The sequence below is a fragment of the Salarias fasciatus genome, chromosome 5 (genome assembly GCF_902148845.1).
Source record: "Salarias fasciatus chromosome 5, fSalaFa1.1, whole genome shotgun sequence".
Lineage (NCBI taxonomy): Eukaryota > Metazoa > Chordata > Actinopteri > Blenniiformes > Blenniidae > Salarias > Salarias fasciatus.
Genome location: NC_043749.1, coordinates 14,166,460 through 14,185,188, shown reverse-complemented (window position 1 = coordinate 14,185,188; position 18,729 = coordinate 14,166,460). Strand labels below are relative to the sequence as shown.

The 18,729-nt window shown below is 45.3% G+C and overlaps 3 protein-coding genes across 3 annotated transcripts; 2 read left to right on the top strand and 1 right to left on the bottom strand.

Annotated features, from left to right (window-relative positions):
• Window positions 1-47: 47 nt before the first annotated feature.
• On the bottom strand, window positions 48-4,604 carry bysl (bystin-like). Its single transcript, XM_030092383.1, has 7 exons — window positions 4,316-4,604; window positions 3,642-3,804; window positions 3,377-3,515; window positions 3,103-3,236; window positions 2,852-3,012; window positions 882-984; window positions 48-720 (listed from the first exon to the last, which is right to left on the bottom strand). The coding sequence occupies exons 1-7, from the start codon at window positions 4,587-4,589 to the stop codon at window positions 366-368; spliced, it is 1,329 nt and encodes a 442-aa protein (XP_029948243.1). The 5' UTR covers window positions 4,590-4,604; the 3' UTR covers window positions 48-365.
• Window positions 4,605-4,876: 272 nt separating this feature from the next.
• On the top strand, window positions 4,877-8,935 carry med20 (mediator complex subunit 20). Its single transcript, XM_030092401.1, has 4 exons — window positions 4,877-4,936; window positions 6,570-6,715; window positions 8,115-8,368; window positions 8,446-8,935. The coding sequence occupies exons 1-4, from the start codon at window positions 4,923-4,925 to the stop codon at window positions 8,665-8,667; spliced, it is 636 nt and encodes a 211-aa protein (XP_029948261.1). The 5' UTR covers window positions 4,877-4,922; the 3' UTR covers window positions 8,668-8,935.
• A 1,190-nt stretch (window positions 8,936-10,125) lies between these two features.
• usp49 (ubiquitin specific peptidase 49) lies at window positions 10,126-18,413 on the top strand. The gene is made up of 7 exons (XM_030092370.1): window positions 10,126-10,241; window positions 11,785-11,872; window positions 12,977-14,457; window positions 15,294-15,501; window positions 16,328-16,436; window positions 16,558-16,763; window positions 16,867-18,413. The coding sequence occupies exons 3-7, from the start codon at window positions 13,042-13,044 to the stop codon at window positions 16,968-16,970; spliced, it is 2,043 nt and encodes a 680-aa protein (XP_029948230.1). The 5' UTR covers window positions 10,126-10,241; window positions 11,785-11,872; window positions 12,977-13,041; the 3' UTR covers window positions 16,971-18,413.
• The last annotated feature ends 316 nt before the right edge of the window (window positions 18,414-18,729 follow it).

The following is an 18,729-nucleotide window of genomic DNA, read 5'->3' as shown; positions in this document are numbered from 1 at the left end:
TGTTTTAAATGTACATCATGCATAATAAAGAACATCAGTGCCCACCATTGAAAGATTTTCCTTGTTTTTAATCCAAATATTTGCTTCCACACGTGAAATGCAGCTCTTTCACGGAAAAAAAAATCTTTGTATTCCCAAAAAACATTTTTCTGTAACCCCGGCTAGGGGATTCATGGTATGGAAATGCATCACATACATCGCTAATGATGTGTATGTTTCAATATGCAAACCCATTCAAACAGAAATACAGCTCTGATACTTTGATCTTTCCAAATGTCCTTGGAAGGGACGAGCAGAAGTCCAGATTCACCAAAACACTGTCATGTTGAGACATGAACAAAGACGACAGACCAGACCAAACTGTTTCAGTCCATCTCTACTGTAACAGGGAGGCCGATCTCCACGTCCCTCGACTCGGAGTTCTGCAGCTCCCTGCGGATTTCTGCAGAAATCTGCGGGTGTGTTTGGATCTTCAGCAGCTCCAGCAGTGCCGTCTTCTGTTCGGAGGCCAGGTCAGCCTTGTATCGCTGGGCCAGGGTGAGTAAACTCTGATGCCACAGCACAGGAAGCACACGTTTTTCACTGCGGAAGGACAGGAAGTGAGCCACCAAGGCGTCGAGAACACGGAAAGGCAGGGCGTACTTCTTGTCGAGCAGCAGACGCAGAAAAATGCTGTTGGCACCATTATACTCCATCTCCGCCAACTTAAGCATTGCAGCGCTGAAACACAATCAAAGGTGCACACGTTACACGCAACCTTGCACTTGGCTCGCCTTTCCCAAAATCCCAATATGACCCCGTACGGGCCACCGGACTCCATCCTTCAGCGATCAGCGGCTGAAATGCGTGTGCTGGCGCACGCCACTGACAGGAAGCCTCACCTGGAGTGGAGCACGGGGATGGAGCACTTTGTGAGAATGCTCCCGATGATGATGGCTTCCCTGAGAGTGCACGTACCCGACTCGCACAGGGGAATCAGGATACCTGACAACACGGGACAGAAATTTAAAAGCATTCAGACAAGACTGTGCTGACAAGAGATGCCAAAGTGACATTTAAGGTGTGTTCCCGATTGGAACTAACTGCTGTGACTGAACAGCTGCTGCAGATTATTTATAGAGGTTTGGATTTGGTTGGTTCTGATGCTCACACAATAAAGCAGACAAACGGGAACTGGTCGCCTTCAAAAGCATCTTAGATGTTGTTCAACTAAAGAATAAAAATATTTTGTAAAAAAAAATAAATAAAAATAAAGGGGAAAAAGCTGCCATGTACATATAATATATGTTTACTGTGTTTTTTTTCCTAAATAGGGGTATCAAATCCGGGTCCAGTACGGCCAAAGTTCTGCATGTACTGTTTAGTTTCTGCTCCAACACACCTGAATCTCTACGTTACGTCATCAGAAAGCTTCATAATGTGCTACTTGCTATGGCTTTGTGTGTTGGTGCAGGCGGATTTGGAGAACATCCAGGGTGGTTCTGTAGGAACAGGATTCCAAACCTGTTGTCTACATGAAACCTGTCAGGAGTGAATATGAGCTGCGGTTGATATAAATGCCGCGATCGTATCCAGCGGGGCAGTAAGTCAAGTCACAGCACTGTTGATCAAGTCATAAAAGATTGTGTTATGTAACAGGTGCAATAAAAGCATATTTAATCCTTCATAAAAAAGACAAGGGGAAAAAGGTCACTGTGGAAACCCAGTGCATCACAAGAACCCGTCTTCTCCATGTTAGTCTAGATGAGAAAATAAATCAAAAAAAAAAACACCAATGACTCAAACCATCCCATCTATGTGTGTGTGGAATTGTTTTAAGCTGACACAACTCTAGTAAGTTTTTGCTGTATTTGCTGGATTTGAATTCAGAAATCGGAAGGTATGGATTTGTATTCGGTGTTGTCAAATGCAGAAACATAGCAGGACCGACTGTAATGTGTTTAATTAACTGAAAGACAGACAAAAAAAAGGTGCAAATTGACTACATATGCTAAAAACATTCACAATTTAGTAGAATAAAATAGCCTTCATCATGTATATCAAAAATCGAAGGGTTTTTTTTATTAAATAATTTATACATAACTGAAAAATAAAAGTGATACTACAGATGAGGTTTCCTCACTACACCAGTAAGTGCAGCACTGCCCCCTAGTGGTGATGACTAACATTGACTTGTGTCCCAAAATGTAGGTCATGGGATGTTTGGGGAAAACAGTCCAATCAAACTGGGACAATTTGCAAACAGACGAGCGACAGGATTAAAAAAAGAAAAAGAAAAAAGATCTTTAACAATCAGTTCTGGTTCTAGAAAGGATGATTTGACCTAATTAATTTTGACTGTCATAATTACTGTGCTTTGAGAAGCAGCGCTGTTATTTACCCTGTGGACACTGGCTAATCCTCTGTCAGGGTTTTCAGAATTTCTAAAATTAGTGGTGAAATTATGCGACATGTCCCAGAAAGTTGGATTTTTTTTTTTTTGCCTTATCTACTGGTTTTTCAGCCCTACAGTCAGAAGCAGCTGAATCTCAGCCCAGCGTGTTCAGGATATTAAATAAAACATTACCCAGCATGCTTAAAAGGACTGAAATGCATTCAGCGGTTTGAGCTACACTGCAAATGTATCAAAGGTTTTAGAAATGAGCAGGAAATATTTCCTTTCCACTCGGCTATAGCTGAGCTCAGGAACACTACAGTGATCAGGGAGAGATCATTATTATTATTATTATTATTATTATCATTATTATTATTAATTATTATTATTATTATAAAAACATGTTTGGTTGACTTTAAGAATAGTTTCCTTTTGTAACATAAGCGGAGAAGACACCTTCACGTCTTCAAGCCGCACCTTTGAACCACGCTCCTGGTTTGAACAGGGCCTTCTTCAGGGAGCTGTAGAGGTGAAAGTTCAGCCTCTTGTACTCGGCGATGTCGTCCCGGATTCGAGGCAGCAGCACCAAGTTGTAAAACCTCTGGGCCATTCGCTCTTTCAGGTTAGAGGAGAAAATTCTACAAGAAAAACAAAGAGAAGCACAGAATCATCTCATGTTCATGAGAGTAAAATCATCAACAGAACTTGAAATAAAGAGCAGAACTGACCTCGTTGCTTGGTACATGGCGGCTGCGGTCCATGTTTCAGGCTCAGTCAAATACAGAACCTGCTCCCAGTTCGAGAGAGCTGGAATAATCTTAAAAGCCTTCGGCAGTTTGCCGCTGCGATATTTTGACAAAACCTGGAGCAGATGGGGCATTACAACGACAAGTGTTATTTCACAGCCCTCCACAGTCAAACTCAAAACACTGAGAATCAACATGGCCGGTTTGAAATGATCCATCACATGCTCAAAGGTGTCTGATGAGAAGGATAACTCACCTTATTTACACCTTTGTAGACCTCTACAACCCTGGGGTCGAGCTGGGGCATGGGACACCCCGACACCTCCGACATCACCGTTCCTACCTCAGTCTGCTTCTCTGTGATTTTCTCCATGATGATGTCTGCCAGCGTCCGCCTACAAAATCCACAATGATGAAAAACAGTTAATTCAATTAAAATTCATTCCATTACAAAGAAACCTCACGCAGTGCATCATTTCAGACAATATCCGCAGCTGTGATATATCACTGATGTCTCTTGCCTCACTGGAGGGTTTTTATTCATGAACATCTCCATGGCTTTCTCATCTTCGGGGTCGACCACAATTTCAGCGTCATACTCGGCGTGGCCATCGCCATCACCAGCGCCCGCTGCTCCCAACGCTGGCCACTCCTCATCAGAGTCTGCATCCTGAGAGTCTGGGCCTAAAACAGACAAGGAAGGTCCACGTGAGCTTTCATTTTCATTTGTCAATTATTAGCTCAGAGGAAACATTTTGTCAAAACCCTGTCAAGGGCGCACTGTGGTGATCTGTCATTTCTGGACATCAGTGGATAGAATAACATGCCCGAGTACACCACAATCCTAACAGTCCAAGATAATTATTTTGTTTCCATTCAAAATGTCCCATTATTGACTTAAAATCATACTTAAACAATTCTATCAATAACAGTGTTTGGAGTAATGATCCAAGTGTAGTCATGTGGTCCACCTTTCCAGTGGTCATTTGACTGAGTCCTTCAGGTAAGATCAAAACAAACGACAGCCTGAATACAAATATCACAGCAATCACAGCTAATCCTCCTGTATTTAAAGTTAACCATACGCATTGGATTGTAGTTGTCATTAAAGTATAAGACCACAGAACACAGAAGACTATCTCAGTGAATCAGCTGCTCCAGTTAAAGTAATGTGAAGCTGCTCTCATTACTTTACCCAGAACAGTGACCGGAGCCTTCTTCTTCTCGGGCGCCAGCCCATACTCCGTCTGGAGCTCCTCTTGTTGGATGCGGGCCTGCTGCAGAATTTTCCTGGACAGACGCTCGTCCACGTACTCGTCCTGGTTCTCAGCCCGGGTGTCTCTGCTCTTCACCCGGTCTCGGGGTCGGACCGTGTCCGCCTGCAGGATCTGGTCGGCCAGAGCCACTGCCCCGCCGCTCCGCTCCCCCCCGCCGCCCCCTCCTCCCCTGGACCTTTTTACCTTCGGCATCACGACCGCTGGACCGAGGCTGGGACGGGTATTTGGACTTTTAAAAACACTGTAAACACTCCGCGATCGACACGTGCGGAGGTCCCGGAAGAAGGAAGTGACGTCACACAACGTCCTGCATTAGTCCTGAAAATCTTCATCAATAAAATATGATATAATTTTGACATATCGAGAGAATTTTGATATTATTCAGATCATATAATATTAATATTATTAATGATTAATAATGGATTACCTTTTGAGCTTTTTTTTTACATTTTTTTCTTCCCCGGAAGATTTTTATTCAACCCGGAAGTACTCAAACGCAGAGACGCACAAACACTGGAAACGTCAATGGGGGTAACTTGGTAAGATGATTTTTAATAGTTTTCAATACAAAAATGACCTTCGGCCCCTAGTCTCTCTATACTATTGTCTCTTCTTCTTTAAGGTGTAGTTCAAACCACGGTGCATGTTTTATGACCGCCTTTCTCCTTTCTCCTTTCTGTATCACTGAGCAAAACACCGTGATCACTGTCCTGTTGACTCCTCAGTCATGAAAAATAACAGAAAAACAACAAGCGACATTTTAGGAGAGGAACAGACAGCAGCTCCTACATGCCTTTGTATTTGACTAGTGTTTCCCCATCAGTCCTGACCATTCAGCTGCTCTTTGTTCTGAGACAATCTCCCTCTATTTTGAGCAAGTGTGGCTCAATCCATAATTTCTCCATGTCCAATGTCCTTGAGCAAGACAGTGAACCCTTAACTACCCCCACAGGATGGATTGAACCCCTTGCATGGCAGACATCACCACTGGTGTGGGACTGTATGAGTGTAAAGCGCTTTGGGATTGATGACTCAATGTAAAAGTCAAATAATAAGTGAAATTCATGTTTGAAAATGTAGAGAGAAATCTTCAGGTTTCACAAAAGTAAAACTGTATAACAGATGTGTAATTCAACAATATTGCCACCAGGCTGAGGAGGTAGTGAGGTTTCAACCAGGCACAGAAGCATCATCGTGATACCTCCAAAGCGAAGACATCAAATGTCCAGAAAGATGGAAATGAATTAAGATATTCACTTGTGATTTGAACCGGTGTGAGCAGTCACTGTGAAATGTTCCAAACAGTGGTATAGTATAGATTAGAGGATGGCTTTCTGTGTGAAAACAGTAAAGTACAGCCAGAGAGGAGGAAAATCCACAAGACTAACAAACTTGAGAGATGAAGAGAGCTAAAACCTAAGGTGAAAACAGGGACATTCACAGCCGGCACGTGTAAATTAAACATCCATCCATGTTCTCTATCCTGTTCAGTGTAAAGGGGTGCTGAAGCCAATTCCAGTTAACTGTGGGCGAGGATCTGCTAATAAATATGCACAAACCAAACATAATACACATGCACAAGTGTGTAATATGTTTATCGCACGTTAACAAGCATACATTTGTGTACTCACAAATCTCATTAGACACTCATATATTTAGAAACCAAGATTCACACACAAACAAAAATTTTAAACACTAGTTCTGCTAATCATCATACCATACCATCATTAGTCATTTCCCCGTTACATGGCTATTCAGTTTTTTTCATGGCAGTTGTTTTTTCTATTAAGAAAGAAGTGTCGTGGTTCTAGAGCTGCACGACTTTCGAAACTACTGTCATTGGAATTTTTTCTAACTGTGTGATTTATATTGAGATTTTAAAAAATAAAGAGTGGTCTGCATCAGCAAACTGATCAAGAACGATTGTGATTGGTGGATCACTTGTACACAGTGTGTTTGTCCGGTGCCTTTGTCAGGATTGTTGAATGAATTTGCCTGCCACATTGCAGAGACCTGTGTTGTGACTATTGTGCACATGTACATTGCGTTGGCGATGGTTCAGATAAAGGAACAATACAACCTTTTTAATACCTTTTGAAAAATGTTAAAAAGATGAATTATTGAAAGAATCTCAAGACTTTCTGTCCTAATTCGTTGCATTGTGTCCCACAGTGTGTGTCAGGTGCCCGTGGCGGAGGGGAAGAGCGTGCAGCAGACAGTTGACCTCCTGCACAAGAAGCTGGAGCAGATGGGCGCTGTGAAGCAGGGCAGCTTCTGCGTAGACTGCGAGACATACCATGCCACAGGAAATGTCAGCGGTAATGTTTAATTATCTCCCATTTCTGTCAGCAACACGTAACCTTTTCTTTGTGTCTAAGACCTTTAGAGGACAATTAATATTTTAGAGCACCATTACTTACACACCTATACGAGACAAAGGGTTGTTCCTACCATTCTATTTATCCTTGCAGTAACGATGGTTTATCTAGATGAAGAGTAACAGAAACAGTCATAAGGTATCCTGTGAATAAACAGAATGATGATCGATTTAAAGAAAGCCTGAAAGCTGGACCACTGCACTTGGTTGATCTGGTATCTCAAGAAGCTTTTGGAGGCGTTTAATGGGCATAAATAGCAGAGAACTTCACGATAGTGGCCTCTTCACGAATAAACAGACCCTCTGTGAATATGGATGTGATATGTTTGTGACAAGCATGGTAACTGTTTTTACAGGCAGAATGTATGGCGGTGTGACAAGTTAGTATATCTTCATGTTTTAAAAAAGACAACATGTCAGTGCTGAAATGAAGCAATGATCACTTAAATTCTAAAGCTGCTATGATTAGGTTTCCCTGGTATTTGTTTATTTTTTGTGAAGAATTACTGTCATTATACTGCTAGGTTCTCTTTACATTTTTATATTCTGTCCCTTAAAGTCACTCGTTTACCATGAAGTTGAAATAGCTGACATGGAACAAAGGCAGGGTATATCCTGGACAGCTTTCCAGCATCCCTGGCAAATACACACACACACACACACACACACACACACATTCTCACTAATTAGCCTTAAACGCATGTTTCTGGACCGTGAGAGGAAACCACATTACCCATGGAAAATCTATTCACACAGGGAGAATGTGCACTAAGAGGTGCCCCAAACCCCACCTGGACAAGAACCAGAGACATTTTTGCTTTCACTGCAAACCACCACACAGATGCACAGCACTCACGACAACTGGTAACAACCATAATTACATTCAGATGGAGACGAACTGCAGCTTTAATTCACTGTGTGTTAAAGCGAACAGGCTGTTTTCACATGTCTCAGTGAGAGCTTATTTTTGGACATTATCAGATAAATGCAGCCACCATTAATCTCCTTTGTCTGTGGCCCTAAAGTGCCCTGCATGTACAGAAGAAAAGGGCATCACAGGCATTACAGTGTGTTTCTGGAAATAAAGATGAATGCTACACAGGTCGGAGAGTGTGTGTGTGGTCGGAGCTGACTTAACTTAGATCAAATACTTAGGGGGAAGAAAGAAATCTATGCTGTTCAAACGGTCATGAGAATAATGAAATATGGGTGACATGTACACAAAAAAATGGGATTTAAGCCACTTTTGCCTACAGTATGAATGTAGCCTGAGATTCCTGAGCTTGGTATTTTTTTTTCCCTCAGCTCCTCTGACAGTTGGAGTCTCCTCTCTGTTACAGGCCAGCCATCCAAACTCTTATACGTGATGCACAACTCCGAAACTCCCCTCAGCTGCATGGCGCTGTTCGAAGGCGGACCCTGCCTGGTGGCAGACGGCAACTTTGACGTCCTCATGGTGAAGCTCAAGAGTCACTTCCAGAACGCCAAAGGGCACAAGGTGGAGTGTCGCGGCTCCAGATATCGCTACTGTGACTTCTTGATCAAAGTTGGGACAGTAACCATGAGCTCGAGTGCGCGGGGGATCTCAGTAGAGGTATGTTTGGTATAATTGGCGAAGAAGCATCCAGAGTCTCCTCTTCGTGGCAGCATTAACTCTGGACTTTTCCTCAGGTGGAGTACTGTCCCTGCGTGGTCCCGGGGGACTGCTGGAACCTCATGAAGGAGTTCATGCAGTGTTTCCTCAGCACCAGCGTTCCTGAACTGCCCTCTGTGTTCGCTGCCAAGCCCGAGGGGCTTTTTGCTCCAGCAGACTGTGTTGACACCATGACTCAGTATTTAGAGTTGTTCAACAAACTTCGCAAGCTGCAAATCCCAGGAAGTAACGTGCGTTGAGTTTACTTTGGAAACGTCCAAGGGGATTTTAATGTTTATATTGATGCTGGTTTATTTCTGGTTGTGTGGGTCAGTGTGGTATCCACAAGGTTTAGATTTTGCATTTGCTACTTGATGAAAGTATTTTTTAATAAAATAAAACAGTAAAGGAGTCTGAGCTGGTTTGTTTCTGCTGTCTTGGCTCATTTATATTTATAGTCATAGTTTATTTTTAACATTTTAAAGCAATGCAGATAAACCACAGACATCACACCCTGTTTTTTTTTCTAGATAGTTAATAAAAATAACCTGAAAAACACTTTAAAGTTTGCATCTGTACTTCTTTTTATGAAAAAGTGTGGTTACAATAAATAGCTGAAACAAATGGAAAATCATGGAGTTGTTTTGGTGCTTTCACAATATACATATTTGTTTATAAACCGAGAAAAACATTTCCAAAAAAACCGAGATTTGAAGCACACAAAACAAAAGTTTTATGTTTTAAGATTTGATAGTTTCTAAGAGTATCACTAGTCTATGTCGGTGTAATGTAATCACACACTATCAGCTAAAGGAGACGGGTTTTGCTGTTACTGGACAAAAGTGAAGCGAGGTCGATCATCTCTCTTGAGAATGTCATGATCGATACCAAACCATAAGTTAAATTTACCACCATCTCAAGAGACTGGAAGCAGATGCACCACCCAACACACACCGGACTACTTCAATCTCGGAGGTTGTACCTTTAAATTCTTGAAAATAATTACTTTTAGGTGTGTGCTTTATATAATGCCCGCTGCTTTTGGGTGATGGATATACAATGGATCCTTATTGAGATCAGGGGACATTCCGTCTATGTAAATTAGTATTAACAACATGCGCATAATCGACAGATTGCGGCCATTGCATGCTAATTTGTAATGGTAAAATGCGCAGTGCGATGGACGGAACTTTGCGCAAATAATGGATCCATGATCGCCTAAATTGCTTCACATGAACAGCAGAGGTTATTTTTCTGAGCCTTGGTCCATCACCAAACACGAGTGTAAATTCAGTCATGGCTGATGTGACTGACTGGAACTTTGTGTCGGTATTTTCCCAGAGCGCAGATGTGCTCAGGTGTCACCTTGAGCTACTTTGATCTGCAGTCACTTCCAGTGGCAGAGCAGAGGCCAGGTCTGGTCTGGTCTGGTCTGGTCTGGGTTTGGACCAGTCCCTCCACAGTGCAGGTTGCAGGTTGAGCTAATGCGTCGCCCACATCTGATCAGATTACCCCCCGCCAGCTGACACATGTGGCGGCGCGCAGGCTTTACGGGGGATTGCGGGGTCACAGCTGTCCTCTGAGCCCGGGCAACACGTCCCAGCCTCGGTTATTGTTCCATGTGGCCTCGGTGGGTGGACGGACGGACGGTCCATCCTGCTGCCTGTTGTTCAGCCACTCCGCCAATGAGCGCCGGGCTGCCGCTCGGTCCCAGTCCAATGAGAGCGGCGGGGTCTGGGCTCGGATCGAGAGTTGGGTTGTTCAATCTGCGCGTGAGGACACAACAAGCAGCTCCGAGCGCACCGGAGGGACGGACGGATGGATACTGGCGATGGTAACGTTACCCAGCTCTCCCGTGATCACGCGTTACTGATGTGCAACACTATGGCAGGCGCGCGCCAGTCACCGGGGGCTGTCTGCGGCGAATGTCACCGGGGAGTTTTCCGGCGCTCCGCGGCGCAGTTCCTCCGGCGAGCGATCAGCAGTCAACGTTAGCGACCGACCGCCGCCGCCGGGTTAACTTCGATTGTCCTCGGCGAACGCGCTAGCAGCGAGCGGCTAACACTGCTAGCCGCCGCCGCCGCCGCCGCGGCTCGCCAGTGACGGCGCCGTTAGCCGCCCGGTGCCGGGAGAATCCTCGGCGTTTAACTTAATGTGCGTTATTCGGTCCGGGTCCGGCGGAGGGGCTGAGCGGCGCTAACCCCCCCGGTGCACGACCCCGCCGGGGCTAGCGGTTATTAGCGTCGGCGGCAGCTAACTTCTCGGTGGCCGGCGGGCTGCCTCGGACCAACAAAGTTGTCGGATGTTTCCCGGAGAGTGGCTCCGTGACTGCTCTTTGTTCTGACTCAACATGGTGATGGTGGAAGGAGCCTAGCATGGCGTGAAGAGCCAGCCCGTCTGAGCCATTAAAAAAAAAACCCGCAGGCTCCCAAACACCGACACACTCAGCGGGGATGTTTTTATCAAACATTGCGTGCGGATGTTGGTGGTTTACTTCGCGAAGAGCATCGCCGACGTGCCAGGATTTTTTTTTTTTTTTTTTTGGGCACGGATCTGACAAGAAACCAGTTGCGCCGACCTGAGAGTTGAAGTCGTGTTTCCATTTCACGCGTTTGTTTTTTAAAGTAGTGCCATAATCTACACAAAGAGGGGAAAGACTGGCGTAACACAGCGCTGTGCTGGTGAGCTACACTATTACACGGATTAAGCTCATAATTGAAACGGACAGACAGACGTCCTCCTCCATGGAAACATTTCCTCTTTACACTTTGTTCCAGCTGGGATCAACTGAGGCTGAGATTTCCCCTGAGATCTCTGAAATCTGTTGAGTTTAGTTTTTGAATTCAGCTTTCAAGTTTAAAATTGTTCAACGTTTGAGTGGACAGAGAAACATGAACGTACTCCAGCTGCGTGGGAAAACTTTCATCGTGTAACCATCTGAAGATGAACATTTTAAGTTTCACAGACACATCACATCTCTAGACCGAGGCTGCACAGATTGATTCAATTGATTATCCCACAGCGATTAACAATCTGTGATTTTGTGGGGCTTTCAAATTCCTTGGTGAAGATTAAGGTGTACTTTGAGATGTTTGGATTTCTTAAACACTTTAACTCCTGTTTACATAAAGTGATCTTTTTGTTAGTTTCCACCCATCCTTAAGGACAACTTGGGGTCACCAGTGAACCTCTCGTGAATGTTTTTGTGCTGGGAGACAACCAGAATACCCAGTGCACACCCACACACAAAGCCCCAGCCAGTATGTGAAGGATCGCTGCTCTACTGTGTGGCGCTATTTACATCCACTGATTTATCCGAGAAGCTCACTGTAGTTGTTACTAACTTGAAGTCTGTGTCTTTTATTTTTACTTTTCAGACTCTTTCCATTTGTGGCGGTGGTGACAAGTTCTCCACATATGTTGTGATGTGTTCGCCCAGAGCCGGTCAAGGAAACGACTTTTCCAGTTAGTATATAATACAATCCTTTCGAAATGTGTCACTTTTCCATACAGCATATGGTCTGTGTGATTCAGAAGCATAGCTTTGTGTTAGTCACACTTTTTACCCAGCCTTAGGTTTGCTTTCTCAGTAGTGGTGTGCCTGCCTGGTTCAAATCCAAAACAGAAAACTACATTTAGTTTGTAAGGTTTATTAAGGTATTTAAGGTTATTGTTGCATCGATTATCCAACGTATTCTGAAATGCTTCAGATTTTGCACATTAACCCCAAATGTATAATGCTGCACAATAAAATTGCATAAATCAATTGGAACAAAATTAAAAAGGACTTTTAAAAGGAAGAAAGCTCCATCCATCCATCCATCCATCTTCAGCCGCTTATCCGGGGCCGGGTCGCGGGGGCAGCAGTCTCAGCAGGGATGCCCAGACTTCCCTGTCCCCAGACACTTCCTCCAGCTCTTCCGGGAGGATCCCAAGGCGTTCCCAGGCCAGCCGAGAGACATAGTCTCTCCAGCGTGTCCTGGGTCTTCCCCGGGGTCTCCTCCCCCGGAAAGCTAAGAGAGATAAATGTTATGTGAGAGAACTTTCAAAAAACAGTTAAGTGCATTTTCTTTCGGTTATTCTTTTCCAAACAGGGATTCCGGATTATCTGTTCATCCGTTTTCATTCGTATCCATTCAGCCACGCTCTCCACTGCTTTCTCCAACTCAGGATCACAGAGCGCTGGAGCTGATTCTAACTGGGTGGGGTTCGCCCTGCACAGGTCGCCAGTTCAGAGAGACAGATGAAGACATGAACATATTCATTATGGGCAGCTTTGAAGTAGTCTGTTAACCTGGCGTGCACGTTTCTAGATTGCAGGAGAAAACCATAGCACCCAGAGAACAAACCCACACCTGCACAGGCAGGATGTCGGCTCCACACGAAAGTGAAGCTCCGGTGGGGTGGCCATGTGATGTTTTTTTTTTTTTTTTTTTTTTTTTTTTTTTTTTTAAATAAAATATGAATAAGTCAAAACACCAGCAGGATCAAGCAAAACAAGTAAGTTTTTTTGAATGATGCGCCCACTCTGCCTGAATGTACCTTCTTGTCTTGTCACTGTTTTCTCAGAATGAGTTGCTGCTCGGCTCCGGGACGCGCGTCCTATCACTGAGGCCACATGTGCATCTGGAGAGATGGATCGTTGTAAGCACGTAGGACGCCTGCGTCTGGGCCAGGACCACTCCATCCTCAACCCGCAGAAATGGCACTGTGTGGACTGCAGCACGACCGATTCAGTGTGGGCCTGCCTCAAGTGCTCCCACGTGGCCTGTGGACGTTTCATGGAGGAGCACTCGCTCAAACACTTTCAGGAGTCGCAACACCCACTGGCTATGGAGGTGCGTGAGCTGGACGTCTTCTGCTTCGCCTGTGGAGACTATGTACTAAATGATAACGCCGAGGGAGACCTTAAACTCCTCAGAGGGGCGCTCTCTACCGTGCGGAGCCCCGGCAGTCGTTCACTGCGCTCCTCCACCGGGGGGGATTGTATCCCCTGGGTCGGGGAAAGCGGACAGCAGCCCGCCATGCAGCTGGCCTTACGCCACAGGAGGAAAGCCCTGCTCGGAAAGATGCTTCAGATGTGGATCAGCAAACATCAGGAGCTTCAGAATCAGCGTCAGGAGAAGCTGGAGGAAGCCAGAAGGCAAAAGAAAGAAGTGAAAAGGAGACTGATGGAAGAGCTGGGCAACGTTCCTCCCAGAAAGAGTGCTCGGCTTCTTACTCAGGCGCCACGCTCGACCATCACGCTCATTCCTCGCAAATTCCGCGACCCTCCAGAACGCCTACCTCCTCCTGCCATCCCCAAGAAGCCTTCCATCCTCACCATATCCCGCAAAGCTCCTCAGAACGGCAGGGCCGCCAAACCGAGGAGGTACTACTCCACGCACGCCGTCACGCGGCGGAGGCCCGCTCCGGGAGTCACCGGTCTGCGCAACCTGGGGAACACGTGCTACATGAACTCTATATTACAGGTGCTGAGTCACCTGCAGAAATTCAGGGAGTGTTTTCTCACTTTGGACCTGTGTGAGACCGAGGAGCTGCTGGCCAAGACGAACCACTCCCAGGGGATCAAGGGGGTGGCGGGAGGGGTGGTCAGCAGCGGGTCCACGGCGCTGTCGGGGTGCCCTCTGGGACGCATGGGGAAGGCGGGCTGTTGGAATTTGCCGGTGGGCAAAAAAGAAAGCGTGCAGCAGCCCTCCCCGCAGGCCGCGGAGTTGGTCCAACCCAAGGAGCCTCGGTGCTCCACCCGCCAGCAGATGTCTCTGTGCCACGAGTTACACACACTTTTCAGGGTCATGTGGTCGGGCCGCTGGTCTCTGGTGTCCCCCTTCGCCATGCTGCACTCGGTGTGGAACCTCATCCCGGCCTTCCGCGGGTACGACCAGCAGGACGCGCAGGAGTTCCTGTGCGAGCTGCTGGACAAGGTGCAGCAGGAGCTGGACACCGAGGGCTCCAAGCGGCGGATAGTCATCCCCATCACCAAGAGGAAACTGTCCAAGCAAGTGCTAAAGGTTCTCAACACCATCTTTCACGGGCAGCTACTCAGCCAGGTGAGATGATTTAGTCCGCATTATCACGACAACTCATTCAACCAAAATCTCAAAGTAATTGAATCAGGGCAACTGGGCTTGTTCGTCTCTCCTTTTATTTACTATGGGGGAAACCTTATTCAGTTGCTTTGCGATGCTAACTGTCTGGACAAATGAGAATATGCAGCAGAAGCTGGCACCTCAATCAGAGCGACACCAGGGCTTCACCAAAACAATAGTGAGCAGATTCCCAAGGAGGTAAAATGATGGACCGTGTCCACATTCTCAGTCTACATCCATACAACGGGTTTTCTCTGAACATAATCTCTACTGGGTTAACAGATGGAGTCTTACTTTCTTTGTTTGATTCCTCAAGACACTGCTGTCCATAGATTATGTACAGGACAACATCACTTTGTGTGCTGAAGTATGCCAGAGAGGATCAGAGCATCCACAGTCAGACGCGCTGCTATCGCCAAGTTTTTCAAATCCATGATGCACATTTAGTAGGCGATAAACCTATGAGATGGAAAAACACTTGTACAGCCTTTGGTTATTGCAGACAAAGATTTCAGATGAAGTTTATGAAAGAGTTTCTCTTAGGACTAACAAGGAGATGAACAACCACATTCATACCTAAAGGCAATTTAGAAATGGCAGATAGCCTGCAACACATGCTTTTTGGACTGTGGGAGGAAACCGGCGTACCCAGAGAGAACTCATGCATAGACTCGCACAGACAGAAAACCCCAGTCTGGACTCAAACCCACGTATTTCTGTGCTAACTACCGCAGCAGCTCACTCCTGAAGTTCTCACATGTTTTTTTTGTCTTCTTCTTCTCTGTGTGTTTCTCCAGGTGACGTGTCTGTCCTGTAAGCACAAGTCCAACACAGTAGAGCCATTCTGGGATTTGTCTTTGGAGTTTCCAGAGCGATATCACAGCATCGACAAAAGCTCAGGCTCCACAGTGTACCAGCGGAGCTGCACCCTCACCGAGATGCTGTCCAAGTTTACAGAGATGGAGGCGCTTGAAGGCAGCATCTACGCCTGCAACCACTGCAACAGTCAGTACCGCCGGTCCAGCAGCACAGACACAACCCTTTGTTTATTCATCCTTCTCTAAGAGTGCATTTTCACTGGAGTTGAACCAATCTGAGTTGCCTCTGGATATTTTTCCATGCTGTAACAACGTGATTGGATTTCCGTGGAAATCAAACCCCATATTGAAATAATTTGTTTAGTTGATGTGTTGTCTGTGAACCTGTGAGTCACACCCTGACTGACAGTTCAGTGTTAGAAGCCGTTGTCCGCTTTCAGTGGCTGCATTCTTCATAGGTATATCATTTCAGTGACATCAGTTATGATGCCTTGAGGCTGCCCCAATGAGACGTTCCTTCAAATGCAGCCTTAGTTTCTCAAAACAAAGTCTCTCCTGGCAGTGTTCTTTCCTCAAAGTTTGTACACACTTAGTCCCACCTAGTGTTCACTTATAGACAATACACCTGAACCAATGTGATCTAAGGAGGAGAAAAACATTCAAATTACAAAGTACTCTGAAATGTGTTGTCATATTAAGGCTGTATGATAAAAAGCACCCTTGTCCTAAAGTGTGATGAGGAGTAGAAATGTCTTAAATCTGTCCACTTCTTTCAGTCACAGCCTGCTGACGTGCCTGTCCGGCCAGGAATTTCCTCTGGAGCTTCTCATTCTGTTAGTTGCGCCCTGCAAACCGTCCACCCTTTAAAAGACGTGTTTGAAGGACACCGTCCCCAAAATAACACGGCTTTGAAAACACTGTGTCACATGTTGAAAAGGAAAATCCTTAAATGAGTCAACACGCCGTTTGATCTATTTTTGGATTAAGTTACCTTCCCCTGTTGTTTGTTTCAGAAAGAAGACGAAAATCCTCCCACAAACCCTTAGTTCTGTCAGAAGCATGTAAGCAGCTTCTGATCTACCGTTTACCTCAGGTTCTACGGCTGCACCTCAAACGCTTCAGGCAAGTCTCTCATCGTCTTTTACTTTTAATCGCATCCTCAGAGCGCAGTGTGATCAGAGGACGTTTTATTTTCATCATGTGAATTTTCGCCGCGATAACCGATTCCCCTGTCGTGCGGCAGATGGTCGGGGAGGAACCACAGAGAGAAAATCGGCGTCCACGTGGCCTTCGACCAGGTTCTGAACATCAAACCGTACTGCTGCACAGGCTCAGGTCACTCTGTCCACAGAGGGGGCTACACCTACGATCTCTCCGCTGTCGTCATGCACCACGGGAAAGGCTTCGGCTCAGGGCACTACACCGCATACTGCTACAACACCGAGGGAGGTGAGTCTTTCACAGCTTCTTTCACATTAGTCCAGCGATTTGTGCACGTTGCATTGGAGTTGTAATGTTTTGGTGTGTGTGTGTGTGTGTGTGTGTTCCTCAGGTTTCTGGGTCCACTGCAATGACTCCGAGATGAAGGTCTGCAGTGTGGAGGAAGTGTGCAACACTCAGGCCTATATTCTCTTCTATACCCAGAGGTCCGCCTAGGGCGCCTCTCGCTGTGACGTTGACCTGTGCTCGGCAACTTAGGGCTGCATTTATGAAAACGTTCCCTCCCGTGTTTTCCCAGGTGTCATTTAAATGATCACTTTGACATGATTCGCTAAAAAAAGACAGCAATGGGGGCAGTGGGACAGCCGCAGTCATGAGTCAAGGTGGACATTTTCGCAGCATAATCCAGGCGAGAATGATTACGACAGGCTTTGGTTGAAGGAAAACATGAATAATCAATAAATACATTTGGATTTTGTTTGATTTGGACTGCGAAGGAGTCTAAACCTTTTCATAAATGAGGCCTTGGGTTTCCCAGCAACATTGGTTTTATGGCCTGAAGACTGTGGGTGCAGGTCCGGTTCTGTCCTGCTGAACACCGATCTGTGCGTCCGTGTCTGCTGAAACCTGGAAACAGCCAGGCGCTCTCCCGAGGCAGCGTTTCGCATCGGAAGGCAACGCGGATTCTGTGGCAGTCAGTCAATAACCTGCATTTCATATGAACATTCAGTCCTGGTGCTCAAGACACCTTGTGATAAGACTGAAGTCCACAATCCGTGTTACCTCCTGTTCAGCTTTTTGATTATTGTGGAAATGTCGGTTCTGAAAAGGAAATACTCCTCCCTGTGTCATTTGTACTTCATGATGTCCTCTCCTCAGATTACTGCTGTGACTGGATACTGTGTCTTAGGCTCAAGGCTCTCAGTGAACATGAATAGTTTCTGTTTTTTTTTTTGTTTTTTTTTTAGTTTTTGTAGCCATTCTGTTTCGGTTCCCAGAAAAAAGGCAGCAAAATGTCCCCAAGTTTCAGACACGAGTGGCGACGAGTGTCGGTAAGCCGCACCTTTCCGGAGGGTCTTTCTCTGCTGGTCCTGTGTCTGACCCCTGTAAGTCTTTTGAGACGGCAGCTCCTCCTGTGGTCAGAATGGTCTGAGACACTGTACCTCCGCTTCACCCGCGGGAGAGGAGAGAACGAGCGAAACGGCAGACGGACCGAGATACTGAAGAATGTGTATTTGGGGAGACTTGATTTACCCATTTTGAGTTAAGCACCTGAAAGCAATATATTGTACATCTTGCATCTTTGACAGGAAATTAAATCAGGAATTCTTCTGCTTGTTGTACAATGTTTTTTTTTCTTCTTGTTTTTTGTTTTTTTTTCTACTCTGCTGTTTCTATCAAGGTCTTTAGAATTTCTAGGTCAGCAAGGAAAAAATCTGTTGTGTTTGATACGAGTCAAATGCAAAATACATTTGTGAACTCTGTGAAAGTTGGAACAATCTAATGACGATGAATGTCTTACTTTTTAGTGGTCAGAAGTGGCCATGCCACTGGATCTGATTACCCTTGAGTTCTGTCTTGTACTGTAAGAAAACCTGTCATACATGTAATGGTCTTATGGGTTCTGCCTGACAGTAATTATTAAAAAAATAAATAAAATTGAAAAAAAAAAATCCCTAAAGGTTTTGTCTTATTATTTGACAGTGAAAATAGTAGATAGATGACAGATATAAACCTATTTCAGGATAAAATCATTTCAAATGAGAAGTAGTAAACACTGAGTTAAGTTCAAAATGATATCTTATCCTTTTTATTAGATAAACAAATTAAAAGCAGCTTATTCTATGAAGAATAAAAACATGCTTTGAAAGAATCTTTGACCTTTAGTTTATTCATGATCGGCTATCTCATATATGTTGCATTGAGTATTGGCTGCCTACATTTTTGAAGAATTATTGTTTTGAAACACTTTCAT

Excerpts from the sequence above, each read along its gene's own strand:
- bysl (XM_030092383.1), bottom strand. The coding sequence starts at position 4,589 with ATGCCGAAGGTAAAAAGGTCCAGGGGAGGAGGGGGCGGCGGGGGGGAG. Across the intron at positions 3,237-3,376 it reads TCTACAAAGGTGTAAATAAG|GTTTTGTCAAAATATCGCAG; the intron begins GTGAGTTATCCT and ends CATCTGCTCCAG. Across the intron at positions 985-2,851 it reads ACCAGGAGCGTGGTTCAAAG|GTATCCTGATTCCCCTGTGC; the intron begins GTGCGGCTTGAA and ends CCGTGTTGTCAG.
- med20 (XM_030092401.1), top strand. Across the intron at positions 6,716-8,114 it reads TGCCACAGGAAATGTCAGCG|GCCAGCCATCCAAACTCTTA; the intron begins GTAATGTTTAAT and ends TCTCTGTTACAG. Across the intron at positions 8,369-8,445 it reads CGCGGGGGATCTCAGTAGAG|GTGGAGTACTGTCCCTGCGT; the intron begins GTATGTTTGGTA and ends ACTTTTCCTCAG.
- usp49 (XM_030092370.1), top strand. The coding sequence starts at position 13,042 with ATGGATCGTTGTAAGCACGTAGGACGCCTGCGTCTGGGCCAGGACCAC. Across the intron at positions 14,458-15,293 it reads ACGGGCAGCTACTCAGCCAG|GTGACGTGTCTGTCCTGTAA; the intron begins GTGAGATGATTT and ends GTGTTTCTCCAG. Across the intron at positions 16,764-16,866 it reads CTGCTACAACACCGAGGGAG|GTTTCTGGGTCCACTGCAAT; the intron begins GTGAGTCTTTCA and ends TGTGTTCCTCAG.